We start from the raw sequence: 14,606 nt of genomic DNA, 5'->3' as shown, positions 1-14,606 counted from the left end.
AAATTCGCATACCGGCCGAGCGGTTCGAAATTGAAATAAACATTTAAGATAATCAGGTGCAACCGGGTCAAAATTTTTAAGGACCTGCGTCCACGGATGGGAAGCCAATTTAGTTAACAACGAAAAGCAGAAACGTGGTCATACTTCTGCAGACCAAAAATAAACCTAGTGTAGTAATAATTATTAATAAAAAGATCGAACACTCAGAAGAAAATCCTTCGATCCGGCCGGATTCGAACCGACGTCTTTTAGCTTACCGTGCCAGACGTTGTACCAACTAAGCCACGGAAGAACAAGCGGACCTCACGAATTTTTCTATGTGCTTGCGTCGTGGCTTTGTATTTGGTTTTTCAACGACTTTTTAGTCGTAGCGCCATCTATGAAAAATCTATGAAAGATTTATCACCCAGGTAGTACCTAATGCAGTTGTTAAGAGGACGATCTAATCTCTTCAGTAGCAGTAACAGTAGGTTGCACATTTGGCAAAGTGAGTATTCAGCTTATTTAAGGAGAAAGAAGAAGTTATACTGTACGAACTTTGCGGTTTACCTACACCACTGGATTTTAGGATGACTCCCGCGCCGGGTTGTTCTTGGCGCGAAGATTGTCCATTGTCATATTGCGAGGAAATGCGGCAAGCGTGATAGGCACCTTTGCGCTGGGATCATTCAGGGGCTGGCTTTTTAACGAGTGTGAGCACTAAACCATAGCTCTGAAACATGTATTTTGTAATTATGTTTTGATGGATTAAAATAAATATTAAAGATTTTAGTTCACTAGATGTTTGTATAAATAAATACCAGCAAAATATCGGCTCGGCTTTCAAAAGAGAATATTTATGTATCACTGTAGTGATCGTAGTAAATCTGAATTGTGACATTATTATAACCACACCGATTATCCACCAGAACTTGAGACCAGACTTGACCTGCACTATGAGTACAGGAGCAATGGAATGCACTTTGGGGCCACAAGCAGAACATTATGTTCTGGGAAACTTCCTAGCACGTTGTTGTTTATGAGTAGCAGCAGTGGAGCTCCTTGTGAAAGAAGTTCGTCCAGGGAAGTAGTGCCACCTTACCTATTTCTGCCGCCAAGCAGTAATGTGATCGTTAACTGCGTTTCGGTGTTGAAGGGTAAGGGGTGCTGGTGAAATTACAAGCACATGGGACTTGTCAACTTATGTCTCAGGGTGACGGGCGCAGTGGCACTATCCCTAAGATCTTTGCGATTTAAAGCTCAGAGTGGCACTGCAACTGTTATGGACAGGCGTGTGGCTTACCACCAGGCGTACGACTTGTTCCTCTCGTCAATTGGTATTATAAAAAAATAACAGAAAAAACAAAGATCTGCAAGAAGCAGATAGAAAAATTCATAAGGTCTGCTGGTTCGTTCCGTAGCTCAGTTGGGTGAGTGTCGGTGCGGTGTGCTGAAGGCGTTGGTTCTATGGTGGCGCTGATCAATATCCTGGAAGTAGTTAATGTTAAGTAAATGGCCGTGCATATAAATTAATTCCACTTTAATATGAAATATAAGAAGTTCAAAACCAAGAACAAAGATTGCAACAAGAACAGAAAAATTTGTAAGGTCCACTAGTTCGTTCCATGTCTTAGTTGGCATAGTCTGGCATGATTTGCTGGAAGACGTAGCCGGATGGATTGAAGGATTTTTTTCTTAGTGTTCGATCTTTGTGTTAATTATTATAACAAGATAGTAGGAGCTAGGAGGTTAGGAGTAATTTCACAAAAATAATTGAATCATGGCGGTCAAATATCGTAAAATACAATAAACTAAAAAATTATAAGAAGTCAGTTTTTTCCTTGTTCAAATATTGATCATGAGCTATAATCATTTACTGAACCAAAGTTCATTCATATACAAATATGCGTGTCTATAGATGGCATTGTGTGAATTGAAATGTTACAAGTAACATATAAATTAACGTTTCCTGAAATGGGTAGATGGCGTTAATCCTAAACAAAAGAAAAGAATAGCCGGCACTATCCATACAAATCTGTGCAATAAGCGCCATCTAGTTGATTTGTTTGTTTGGAGTTCTTAGGTTTTTGCGATTCTTACACATAGGAAATGAAAGTATTTTTCCGGATTTTTATATTTGTTTTTTCAAACAAAACAACGTTTCGGGCCCTTTACAGGGCCCATGGTCACGGTTGACTGAGGTGGTACAGTCATCAACCAGTTATGTTGAATATTAATGCAAACCACCCTATTATTATTATTCTTTTGGAACTCAATATCTATTTATACTGTTTCCAATATGGTTGAGGCATCGTGTTGGAAAGTTTAACTAGACACTGGTATACCGTACCTAGCTGTTAACGTTACTGGTGAAATTATAGGCGCATAGGACCAGTCAACTTATGTCCCAAGGTGACCTTTGTGATTTAAAGCTCTTGAGGGGCACTGTTATGGATAGGCATATAGCTCTTGCTTACCAACAGGCGCACGACTTGATCGTCCCGTCCCTTGCTATTATAAAAAAAAATTGAAGGTAGGAAGCTCTTTCCATGCACCAATTTACAGTGGTGCCCCTTGTGCCCATACGCTTACGCTAGGGAATATCTCAACGCTGTCAGCGACAGTCAATATAGTTTTAAGATATGAAATTAAATGTTGTAACCCTAATATAAAACAATGTGCTCCAAAAAGGTAATAAAATCGCTATCTGTAAGCTTTTCTGAAACCAATTCTATGAGCCCAAATACAATAATTCCGCTGCAATTGGTTCAGGAAGTGGGTTGCTGGCAGACAGTTCAGGTTGCAGCATTAGATCAAGCTTGGACAAGTGGAAATAACATACATTGAGAAAAGAGCTGATGATCTATAAATACCTGATTACAAATGTTCGTAAAATATGACCAAGAACCATATAGAATGAAAATTGATTATCTTTTACAGAGTGTGCAGATCAGAGGCTGTATTTATCCAAATCAAACATACGCAGAAATATTAAAGACTCTAAACGTCGACGTGGATCATTTACCTAAACTGGAATTGTCAGAACTTCTTGCATCTCCGCCATTGCAAGGTTCTTTCTTCAATGGACTTAAGATCACTAATCTTGAATTAAGGTACGCAAAACTTGTAAAAACACTTACTTTACCTAAAGGAAAGTAGAAACGTGGCCGAGGCTGGTAAATAAAGGTCGTGTTTACTCTAACTAAAGATTTTGATTGATTTTGGACCTCTCAAGGGCCCGCAGAGTTACATTCTTTATCTGTTAACCTAAGTACGTAGATGAAAAGCGTTTAAGAAAGAAAAAAAGGAAAACGTTTATTTGGTAAGTTGAGTCTAATACATTAGACTAAAGCAAGTAATTTTAAGTTAACAAGTGTACATAATGGCGCATAAGAAGAAAATGATACGACGCAGCAATATATATATCGGTGGCGAGACAGACGCTGATTTTCAATCGTTCCTGTTTCAGCGTCGACCGCGTCCTAAGGAAATGGTACATTCTCAACATCATGGTACAATCTAATCGTTTAGTTCGAACAGGACCCCGATTCAGAACTCTTCGATATCTTAACCGAATCGTTCGATTGGATATCGTTCTCGAATCGAAGGGCGCTTTCCGAGCTATTCAGAACATTCGAGTCAAACATTCGATTCGGATCCGGATATAATATTGTTATCCAACAACGTTTGTGGAGTTATCCGCTCACGCGATGCGCTCCTCCTACCGCAAAATGGCGGCTATTTGGTTTCGCAAATTATAAAAGCATTCACTTTAAATACAAGTTTTTATAAATAAAAATTATTATTCTGCATTGCTAAATAAATACCCTCCGTACTACCAACAAAATCATCTCAAATAAAATGCAGTAATACACCGCAAATCCTGCACTTAAAAAGCACTAATGAAATTTTTGGTGTAGTTGGATAAATATGATAATATTCCGTTTGAGTGGTTCTAACGTTTACCATGAAATTACTCCTTAAAGTATAGTTTATAAACATTTATATTCAGGGTAAACTTAAAAAACGCTACTTACGGTATGTTAATAAATAAACACCGAAATCACCAGCCCAAACAATTGTCGTGACGTATTATTGAAGTTGTTTATTTCTTTTAAATGACAGACCCAGGCATTAAAAACTTTATGGTTTGCTAGAGTAGTTACCGAAATAGCAATTAATATTAGTCCTTTTACCTGTTATAACTTCGATATCCGATAAATCGGTATAAAATCATCACCGGCACCTCTAGGTGTGGTATGCGTCTACGGCTGCATGTATCGCATGAGCGGTTAGTCGGCGAATATAGATTATAAGAAAAATGTAATCCTTTTATATACATTTTTAAGACTTTAAAGGCCTAAAATATATATGAACTGGTATTGCATTAAAATGAATTTATAAAATTGAACTAAATTTATTTCCATATTATTTTCTTGCTTTGTAAACAATAGGACGTTCGGTAACTTTCATTCGATAACTGTGTTCTGAATAACGTTTGAAGCCTTTGCCGGTCGAGAAGTACTAGTAGTCGTACGGGTGTGACGTCATTTCGGTTCGGTTTCGAATACGACAGTTTGACTATTCGGTTATTGTGAATAAAAATGAAAAGAATACGAACGATATCTAATCCTGTACCTGTACCGTTTCACCAATCTACTGGAGTATCTATAGTTGCTATAATCGCTTATAGTGACGTTAGTTCCCACTTCTTGGGTCCCTTAGTTGCTAAGTACCTATTGAGGTCTACGTAAGACCCAGATTGTCATGTTTTTATTTCAAATGCTCTAACAACCCAATCCTTAATGTTGTTTTTAAGTTATACAGAAGAGACCCTGATAAAATCTCGGGTGCCAGATGACGTTACCAATTATGTTTCGACTCTAAAAGAATTTTACTTGATCGGTGCTGTACTTCCTACATTACCAAACAACTCTGCACTGGAAACTGTAAGTTTCAAAGTATTTGTTAATTATTATGATCCGTTAAAATGATAAGATAAATTACAATGTAGGTCCAATACTTGAGAATCTAGTTTCTGTTTTAGGAATACAGAAACCCGGCAGAGGCCCGTAAGGGTTCTAATCAATCTATCATTAAGACCAGCCCAGACATAAATATAGGTATATTGATCATAACCTGTTAAAAAAATTTGAAAATTGAAAATTCAATGCGTCATGCTTGTCCAATAAAATGCTGCAACTAATAGCCCTATAGAACACCTGCAACTAATTGCAAATGACGGGTTTAGGTTAAGAGTTTACTATCATTACAGATGACCCTGGATAGTGGCAGATCCCGAAACGCGCTTGGCGGCTGCAGCCATCTCCGGCAACTAACGCTCATTAACTGGCATGTACACAGCTCACACATGGAAGGAGGCTGGATTTCCTCCTGCCATAATCTAACTGAACTTGTGTTACATGCTCCGTCTATTGATACTGCTTTTCGAGTGGTTAGTCAAATTATATATCAACATCCTTCATACAATGGAAGTTTTTAAGTTTGCAATATTCTGTTTGTCCTATATCACCTATATTGGTGAACCAATTCGGACAGTTTCATATGAATAATTTTAATGAACCCGTATAAATTCTAGTCTCATACTTAGTCGTTATCTGGAAAGATACAACTGATTTGGCATCGCTTTCTTTGGTCATTGTCTTATAGTGACTCTAATAGTAAGTACGCAACCTATTTAGTATTTTCAGTTGAACATTACCTGTGTATAATCTTGGTATTGTAAGCGCCATTTTGTATATGCATTCGTTTATTTATCGTTTATGTATTTATATCATCTTTCTACATTTTCAGTTAACCAATGCTACCAGTCTTCTTAAACTTGAATTATCTAAACTGCCAAGGAATGTATATGATATTAAAATTTCCATCACAAACGCATTATACTTGGAAAGCATCAAGATTCATAAATCCCCTATATATCGTGTCGTATTGTAAGCTATACTTTGTTTAATAAAATATCCTCGCAAGCTAGGGCATTTGTGACCCTTATTACAACTTTCTTATAGTAACTTGCTCTTGAATACAGAAAATTAAACATGCATAAGAAATGAAGCTATTTTTCGGATCTTCTTCTTTTCAAACAAAGCCAACGGCCTTTACAGGTCTCACGGTCATGATTGACTGAAATCGTAAAGTCATCGACCAGTTATGTCAAATATTAATGCAAACCACCCTTTTTATAAACATGCTGTCAAAGATCATAATTTGGTTTTACGTATCGACTAGACAGTCTTTAACTTTCGAATTAAATGTACTCTCATGTCTTAACAAAGTGAAAAATGATTTCAGAGACAAAGATCTTCCGTTATTAGCTGATATAGATTTCTCTGACAACGATTTGTGGAACCCTGCTCATATACGTTCGATGTTGATACATGTACGGCTTCTCACAAATGCCACTTTATCTAATAATCCTAGATTGGACCTATGTGAAGGTGAGTTTTTTTTAAAAAAGGTACATTGTATTAATGTATTTGAGTCCTGTAAGGTGTCTGGCTATGCAAATTCAATGCGATCCTGTTATGCGATGCGGGATTAGTAGCGAACGTGTGAACATTTTAATCTGGTTGTTATTTCAGCACAAGCAATGTATGATGACCCTTGGGATTTAGAGATGCCTAATTTAAAAAGACTAGTAGCGACCCGTACCGCAACCACTAGTATGTGTTTTCAAAACTTACAAGCCCTATCACTTGTACTTCTTGACTTCTCAAGTTGCAACATCAGCGCATTAGATGTAAGTACTATTTTAAGGAGTTTGGAGAGAAGGATGGTGAAAGCTGATTCAATTAACGAAGTGCCGTTCGTGGACTTTGCTAGTATAATTATACGTTTTAATTTATGCCTAGTTATTAATATATTTTTGTATATTTTTAGGCGTCGGTAATAAAGAAATTGCAAAACAATGTACTTTAGAATAGATGTAAGAACACAACGCAACTGATTAAGTTCGACCATAGATTAGGTAAGGTTTTGTACAATTAAAAATACGTTTGAATGTTTGCCTATGTAAAGTATTGGTTATTTTATAATACGCACACAAAACATTAAAGCTATAAAATACCTAATCAAATAATTAAACAATACTGACATAAAGTAAAAAATAAAACACAATGTGACGAAAATATGTAGACAATATTTAAATGAGAGATACGAAAGTTAGCAAAGGAAAGTTTTGACAATAGGCCTCAAACCAATGTCAATGTCACTTTGAGATTGAGAACAGTGTGACCATTTGTGGCAGATTTCTGCCATTTGGGCAGATTTAATTTTTATTCATTTTCATTGCGACAGAACATCATATTGACGTTATATTAAATATGGTAAAGTTTGGCATATTTAGGAGTATTCAGCAAGTTCTTTATTATTTTTAGGAATAAACTGAAAACTTGTTATTTTCTGCTACTACGAGCAAATATCTGCAGCGAAATACAGGACAATGTTATAAACATAACCCATACCAAGTTTATAACCAACAGCTTATACAGGCCGTACGCAATTAGCTTTTCTGGTGCTTTGATAATGAATCACAAGTATTGATAGGTCTCTTTAATGCACGTCGTCAAGAACACTGGGTCACAAAATACACGGGATGTCGCTATTCTTCTTTATTAATATTTTTTGAAGAAACGAATATATACGTATGTATTATATATGTATTATACACGATTCTAACAACGATTCTTTAGAAATATCCAGTACAAGTTTTGTACTACATCCTTTTAACATAGTTAATGTAGTTATGTGAAATTATGTAGGAACATAATTAATAATGTAATAATAATTATGTCAAAATAATGATTGTATGCGTGAAGTTTATGTAATTTATTCATTTCTGTAAAATAATATTTATATATACCTAATAATTTAATAAATTACAACATATATTACAAGATCATGTCTCTATATTCTTTAGTAGAATAATACGCAATATCCAACAAAAAGTCTTTTAGTCGACGAGGAAATATATCATCATTAGGCTCATTTTTTAAGTCAACGGGTAGGTGCTCATACATAGGGCACACTATAAGTTTCCGGAACTGGCCACTTACATAAACAATATTTAAAAAGTAATACAACATTTGAAAATGGTACTCTTTGGCTATAGAATACAGTTTGTTTCATCTGACTGTCACTTGTTTTTACATTGTGGCGTCATTTTAGAAATTGGTTGTCTACATCACCATGGATTTAATTCGTGAACATTATCGTAGTATGATTTTCTACGACTTTAAGTGTAATCTAAGAGCTCAGCGGAGCTTCGCTCGGCTTCAAACTGCTTTTGGCAATGAAGTACCATGCAAGACAAGTATTTAAAGCTGGTTTGCAGAATTTAAACGCGCTCGTGTTAATCTCAGTGACGAATTTCGTGATGGTCGCACGTCCACTGCTGTGAATAACAAAAATATCGATGCTGTGTGCCGTATGATCAAAACAGACAGACATGTGACATACCACGAGATTCGGGATTTAGGCATAGGCATGAGTACAAATACAATTAATACTACACAAAAATTTGGGTGTGAAAAAGCTGTGCACTCAGTGGATCTCGCACATTTTGACTGAGGCTCAAAAAACGGATCGCGTCACTTGGTGCAATGCAATGCTTACCAGATTCAACGAAGGGGCGTCAAATTTGGCGTAGAACCTAGTAACAGGTAACGAAACATGGATTTATAGTTACGATCCCAAAACAAAGCAACAAACGAGCGTATGGGTCTTTCAAGATGAGCCGAAACCAACCAAAATGGCGCGTGTGTAAAGTGCCTCTAAGCGGATGATTGCTTCTTTTTTTTAATAAAACTGGACACGTAGCTACTGTTACTTTGGAGAATCGTTGTACCGTGAATAGTGATTGGTACACGACCACTTGTTTGCCGGAAGTTATTGACAAACTCCGTAAAAATAACCGTAAACGCCGTATCATCTTGCACCACGATAATGCCAGTTCTTAGACGGCCAGACAGACAAATGAATTTTTGAAGGTGAACAACGTTGACCTTATGAGCCACTCCGCGTACAGTCCCGACCTGGCACAACCCAAAAGTCACAACTTTAAAAATTAAGAACCAGTTATGCGGTCAACGATTTTCATCGCCTGAAGAGGCTGTCGAAGAGTATGAAAAATATGTTTCAGAGATTGTCACGGAGGAGTGGCATAAATGTTTTCAAAATTGGTTCATTCGTATGAAAAAGTGCATTAACGCCAATGGAGAATATTTAGAGAAACAATAAATTCATTTCTGACCATTCATAGTATTTTTTTCTTATTCATTCCGGAAACTTATAGTGCGCCCCACGTAATAAGTCGGGCCGATTAAGCGCGGATTTTTCATTAATTTGATTGTTGTGTCCGGTGAAATTGTTGATGAATTCGTGGGACATGTTAAAGGCTTGTCTCAGCTCTTTTGTACATGTCCTTTTTTCCAGGTACTTTTACTTACAGAATCTTTTCAACGATTATGTCAGTCATTAATATTTTGCACAATATGCTTCCTACAGTTCACAACGTTGCCGACTATCAACAGTAGCCAACTAGAACTTCGTTTAAACCACAACGCTATTGAACAAGTCTCGTTTGAGCATGCTGATTACAACCAACTACTACAGGTACCGTCCACATTAAAACAGATAAAATACCTAAAATGGTATATATTCGCTGTGGCCTTAACCTTAGGACATGACCTCTTCTTCTTTTCGGATCACAATCTGATGAAATCACTAAAGTTTCTTGATGTAGTAGAAGGTTACATTTACAACCAGGATTGTAAATTTAGCAGTATACATCTTGAGACTACTTACTCCCTGCAGAATATATATAGCTTGATACCACTAAGTAAAGAAATCTGGCCGAAATTCACTACCCTGATGCAAAATATTATTAGTTACTTATAGTATTTTACAAATGTTTCTATAATTTTCGATACTGTTTTTATGTACAGACCGAAATCACGACTCACCCACGAGAGTTGAGTCTGTATGAACTACATCTACAGGGTAACCATATCAAGAATTTCACCGCCAACGACCTACCTGACAAGCTTAACGTTTGTATTCTATCAAATAGTTCTTTCTAATTCATAATCTTCTTTAACCAATTAATTGCATGTTACCTGAAGTACTACATATAGCCATCTATTAATCACAAACGTTCCAAGGATAGGTTTCAATAACAAGGATTCCACAAAGTCACATTACGTGTTTGTTGATATAAAAACTTTAGACTTGAGAATCGAATGAGTTATCAGTCGAGAGAGAACAAACGCAATCACCAATAGCTGTATGAACTCAGATGTCTTTTTGTCATGTGATGAGGATCTCCCACAGCGACACACCCACTCGAATTCAACGTATACGTGATTAACGAAATTAGGATAAGTAACGTCAATGAGACACGACGTAGTTATTTAACATTGCCCTTGACATATTTTAGTGCCAAGCGCGCGTAGTAGTGCATGGAAATTGCATGTACCGTCAATGGTGCATCAAGCTATAGGCAGACTTTTGTTATATGGCCTCATCGAGTATATAACCAGAAATAGAGATGAAATGTTATTTAATTTGTTTGAAAACTATTCTGCCATATCATTACTGTGACAACTGCGCTCCGATTGGCTAGCCTGAGATCGAAACAATTGACGGGTGTCAATGTCAATGGGTCTCGTCAACTGTTTCACTTCAAATCGACCAGTTAACTTGAGCTTTGCTATAATGGATGTAAATGACCGATGAAATGTGATTCCGTTTGTTTTGTAATTAGATGTTTTGCTGTTTCTCCCACACCACTATATAGAACAGCATGGTATTGTTAGATATTATCTTTATTACAATAAATACAGAATATTTTTTGGAATATACGGAGACGTACACACAGGTCAGTAGTTGGCCTGTCTCTAATTCAGTGCAAACGGGAGTTGATATTTATAAGAGCTGTATCGCTAATGTGTTACCAGGAATATATGGCCCTTATTTCGTCTCTATTTCTGGTTATATACTCGATGTATGGCTTTCAGAGCAACAGAAGAAGGTTTGTCAATATTGAGCTTGGTATGCTGTCCTCCGGACTTACCGACTTTTCTCTTCTTTAATGTTCCACCTTGTCGTCTCGGAATCTCCAATATTCTCTGCTATGTGTGGCTTTAGCATGTGACTATTCTTGTACAATGTCTTGTAATCAAATTGAATCTAATAACAACCTAATATCAATAATACTCATATCTGGTACACAAACTGACACGCAACGATTTGTCCAATACTTACAAATTGTTTTGACATGTGCTCGGGTGCCCTCTTTTTTAGTTTTTTTTTTCAACCTATTGTTTGATTCCAGTTCCTTGACTTAAGTTCCAATCGCATTTCTTACATCGACAACGAAACAGCAACTGCATTGTTCTCATCAAAAGAGAGACGTATAAAGCTAGCTGGTAATAGCATCGTGTGTGACTGCCAGAACCAGGCTTTTCTTACCATTCTGAAAGAACATAAAGATCAGGTAATTATTTTTCTTCCATATCGTACTTTAAATCAATAAAGTACGATACATTAAAAACACAACATGTATGTATCTTTATATATATGGTTTTCTAAACTGTAACTATATGTACACCACAACTGCATTAATACAGGCGGATTAAGATTCGATTATAATAACCAGTTGATAAATAATTAGGCGACCGTCTTTCCTATGAAGAGAAATCAAGTAAGTCTATTATGCTGGCCCAATGCGGATAGGGATCTCTCGCGTCTTTTTACAGCTTTGTGGCATCCTCCGATATCAATGTGTTCCTATAACATTAAATAAGGTGTTAAAAGAAATAACACCATGAGCCATGAGTGGCTTTATTTTCACACTACGACAGTGATTTACACTTGCGGTCTCCTAGAGTACGCGTACTAAGTCTCCTTCTCTTCTAGAATTTAAAGATTTAGATTTGATAATTACGTATAGGAAATGAAACTATTTTTCCGGATTTAAATCGCGTATATTTGTTTTTTCAAACAAACCGACGTTTCGGGCCCTTTACAGGTCCCATGGTCACGGTTGACTGAGGTGGTACAGTCTTCAACCAGTTATGTCTAATATTAATGCAAACCACCCTATTTTTTCACTATAGTTACAATAGTTATTAATTAAATACCTTATTTTTAATTTTACAAAGAAAACATTCCAATTTACGCTACATTAAGTTTTACAAATTATTTTATTGAATGAATTTTTATTAACTTTAATTTATTATTAATTATTAATAGAAATTAGAATAAACTAAAACATATTAATTAGTACTGCAGTCTTATGTCCGTTTGGGATTTTTCATTAGAGGAAATACTGGATCCCAAACTGGTGGTACGGAGAAACCATCTTCCCTGTTGAAATTAGGATGTTTTTTAATTTCAATGGCCTCTCGCAGCATCCTGGGCAGATAACGGACTTCTTTTGCAAGGACCTGGGGTTTGTCAAACTTCATTGAATGTGTAGGTTTATCCATGACATCTTCCCTCGACTGTTGGTGGTTTCACACGGGGTCTGCGGCATTGGCGTGGAATCCTCAACTTATTCGCAGACCGCGTGTGAAACCACCAACAGTCGAGCGAAGACCTGCCATCTTACCTTACGTGAGAGGTGTTACAGACAAGATCGGAAGAGTCCTCAGGCGTGCATCTATCAAGACCTATTTCAAGCCCCTGAGGAAAATTTCTCACTTCCTGAGACCCGTGAAATGTAACATCCCCTTACAGGATGCAGGAGTTTACAAGCTTGACTGTGAGTGCGGTCTCTCTTATATTGGACAAACAAAGCGAAGTATTTGTACCCGCGTCAAAGAACATGTAGCTGATGTCAAACATCGTCGCGTAAACAAGTCTGCAGTCTGCGAGCATGTCATGGATAAACCTACACATTCAATGAAGTTTGACAAACCCCAGGTCCTTGCAAAAGAAGTCCGTTATCTGCCCAGGATGCTGCGAGAGGCCATTGAAATTAAAAAACATCCTAATTTCAACAGGGAAGATGGTTTCTCCGTACCACCAGTTTGGGATCCAGTATTTCCTCTAATGAAAAATCCCAAACGGACATAAGACTGCAGTACTAATTAATATGTTTTAGTTTATTCTAATTTCTATTAATAATTAATAATAAATTAAAGTTAATAAAAATTCATTCAATAAAATAATTTGTAAAACTTAATGTAGCGTAAATTGGAATGTTTTCTTTGTAAAATTAAAAATAAGGTATTTAATTAATAACTATTGTAACTATAGTGAAAAAATAGGGTGGTTTGCATTAATATTAGACATAACTGGTTGAAGACTGTACCACCTCAGTCAACCGTGACCATGGGACCTGTAAAGGGCCCGAAACGTCGGTTTGTTTGAAAAAACAAATATACGCGATTTAAATCCGGAAAAATAGTTTCATTTCCTATGTGTAACAATCGCGAAAACCTAAGAACTTGATAATTACGATCGTGTTTTTTTTCAGGTGGATGACTACGACGAACTCGTCTGCAAAGAAGACGGAAATTTAATAAGCAACGTTACTGTTTCCACGCTCTGTGTCGTTGAGACTCAACCACAGTCGATACTTGTCAGGATCTTACTGCCAGCCTTACTCGCTGTTATAGGCTTGACAGTCTTAGCTATTGCTGTATATTTCCGATATGGAAAAGCCATTAAGATCTTCTTGTATGCAAGAGGTTTGTGTCTCTGTTGCTTGAAGGAAGAGGAGCTCGACGCGAATCGTCCATTTGACGTTTTCATCTCTTTCTCTCACGACGATGAGGATTACGTGTTGAATGAGTTTCTGCAGGTGCTAGAAAAGGAACACTATAAAACGTGTGTTCACAATCGGGATTGGATCATTGGCGAGTGGATCCCGAAGCAAATTTCAGTGTCGATAGAAATCTCGCGGCGTACGTTGATAGTTTTGTCTAGGAATTTCGTGAAGTCCGTGTGGGGGATGCTGGAGTTCCGCATGGCACACGCGAGTATGCTGAACGAGGGCCGGGCGAGGTTGATCGTTGTTGTTTTGGATGATATTGTGAAGGAGGAGCATCTAGACCCTGAGCTGAAGAATTATCTTCGGACCAACACGTACTTGGAGACTAGCGATCCATGGTTCTGGGACAAGCTGCGGTTCGCGTTGCCGCGACGGGGACACTCCCGACCAGAGACGAGTCACGAAATGCCAGTAGATGTTTCTAATGATTTTGGACCATATGGAGCTGCTATGCCTGTTGTCCAGAGGAATTTTGATGACTCTATAGTGTAATTTATTATGTGTCTTCAGCATTAAGTGAATTTTAAGGAATGAAGTGTTTCTAGTTCATATCGAAACCAAAGATTTTAATACCGAAATATTTTATTCTGATTATGAATAATAAATTGAGATACTAATGATCTATAATTAATTTAGGACTTATTTAAATCTAAGTCCAATAGCACACCTAATGGTTTAGTTATAAAGTTTTTCCACTTCATAGTTTTTTTACCAACTTTAAAAAAGGAGGGGAGTCTCAATCCGACTGCTTTTTTGCATGTCTGTTACGCGATGACTTCGGCATTTGTGAACCGATTTTGATGATTCTTTTTTTGTTGGAAACAGGGTA

At 37.0% G+C, this 14,606-nt stretch overlaps 1 protein-coding gene across 1 annotated transcript; it reads left to right on the top strand.

The window, feature by feature from the left end:
• The first annotated feature begins 2,655 nt into the window (after positions 1 to 2,655).
• Positions 2,656 to 14,439, top strand: LOC113228381 (toll-like receptor 1). The gene is made up of 11 exons (XM_026461658.1): positions 2,656 to 2,670; positions 2,920 to 3,092; positions 4,799 to 4,928; positions 5,255 to 5,434; positions 5,794 to 5,933; positions 6,292 to 6,437; positions 6,582 to 6,739; positions 9,505 to 9,612; positions 9,945 to 10,049; positions 11,333 to 11,494; positions 13,481 to 14,439. The coding sequence occupies exons 1-11, from the start codon at positions 2,656 to 2,658 to the stop codon at positions 14,267 to 14,269; spliced, it is 2,106 nt and encodes a 701-aa protein (XP_026317443.1). The 3' UTR covers positions 14,270 to 14,439.
• Positions 14,440 to 14,606: the final 167 nt, after the last annotated feature.

This window comes from Hyposmocoma kahamanoa, unplaced genomic scaffold (genome assembly GCF_003589595.1).
Source record: "Hyposmocoma kahamanoa isolate Upper Pololo Valley unplaced genomic scaffold, ASM358959v1 230, whole genome shotgun sequence".
Classification (NCBI taxonomy): Eukaryota; Metazoa; Arthropoda; class Insecta; order Lepidoptera; family Cosmopterigidae; genus Hyposmocoma; species Hyposmocoma kahamanoa.
The sequence above is the reverse complement of the archived record's forward strand: the minus strand, read 5'-3'. Positions and strand labels throughout refer to the sequence as shown.

What these genes read in the sequence shown, in the direction of transcription:
- LOC113228381 (XM_026461658.1), top strand. An exon ending in ATCACTAATCTTGAATTAAG is followed by an intron (nt 3,093 to 4,798) that starts GTACGCAAAACT and finishes GTTGTTTTTAAG; the next exon opens with TTATACAGAAGAGACCCTGA. An exon ending in TGAAAGAACATAAAGATCAG is followed by an intron (nt 11,495 to 13,480) that starts GTAATTATTTTT and finishes GTTTTTTTTCAG; the next exon opens with GTGGATGACTACGACGAACT.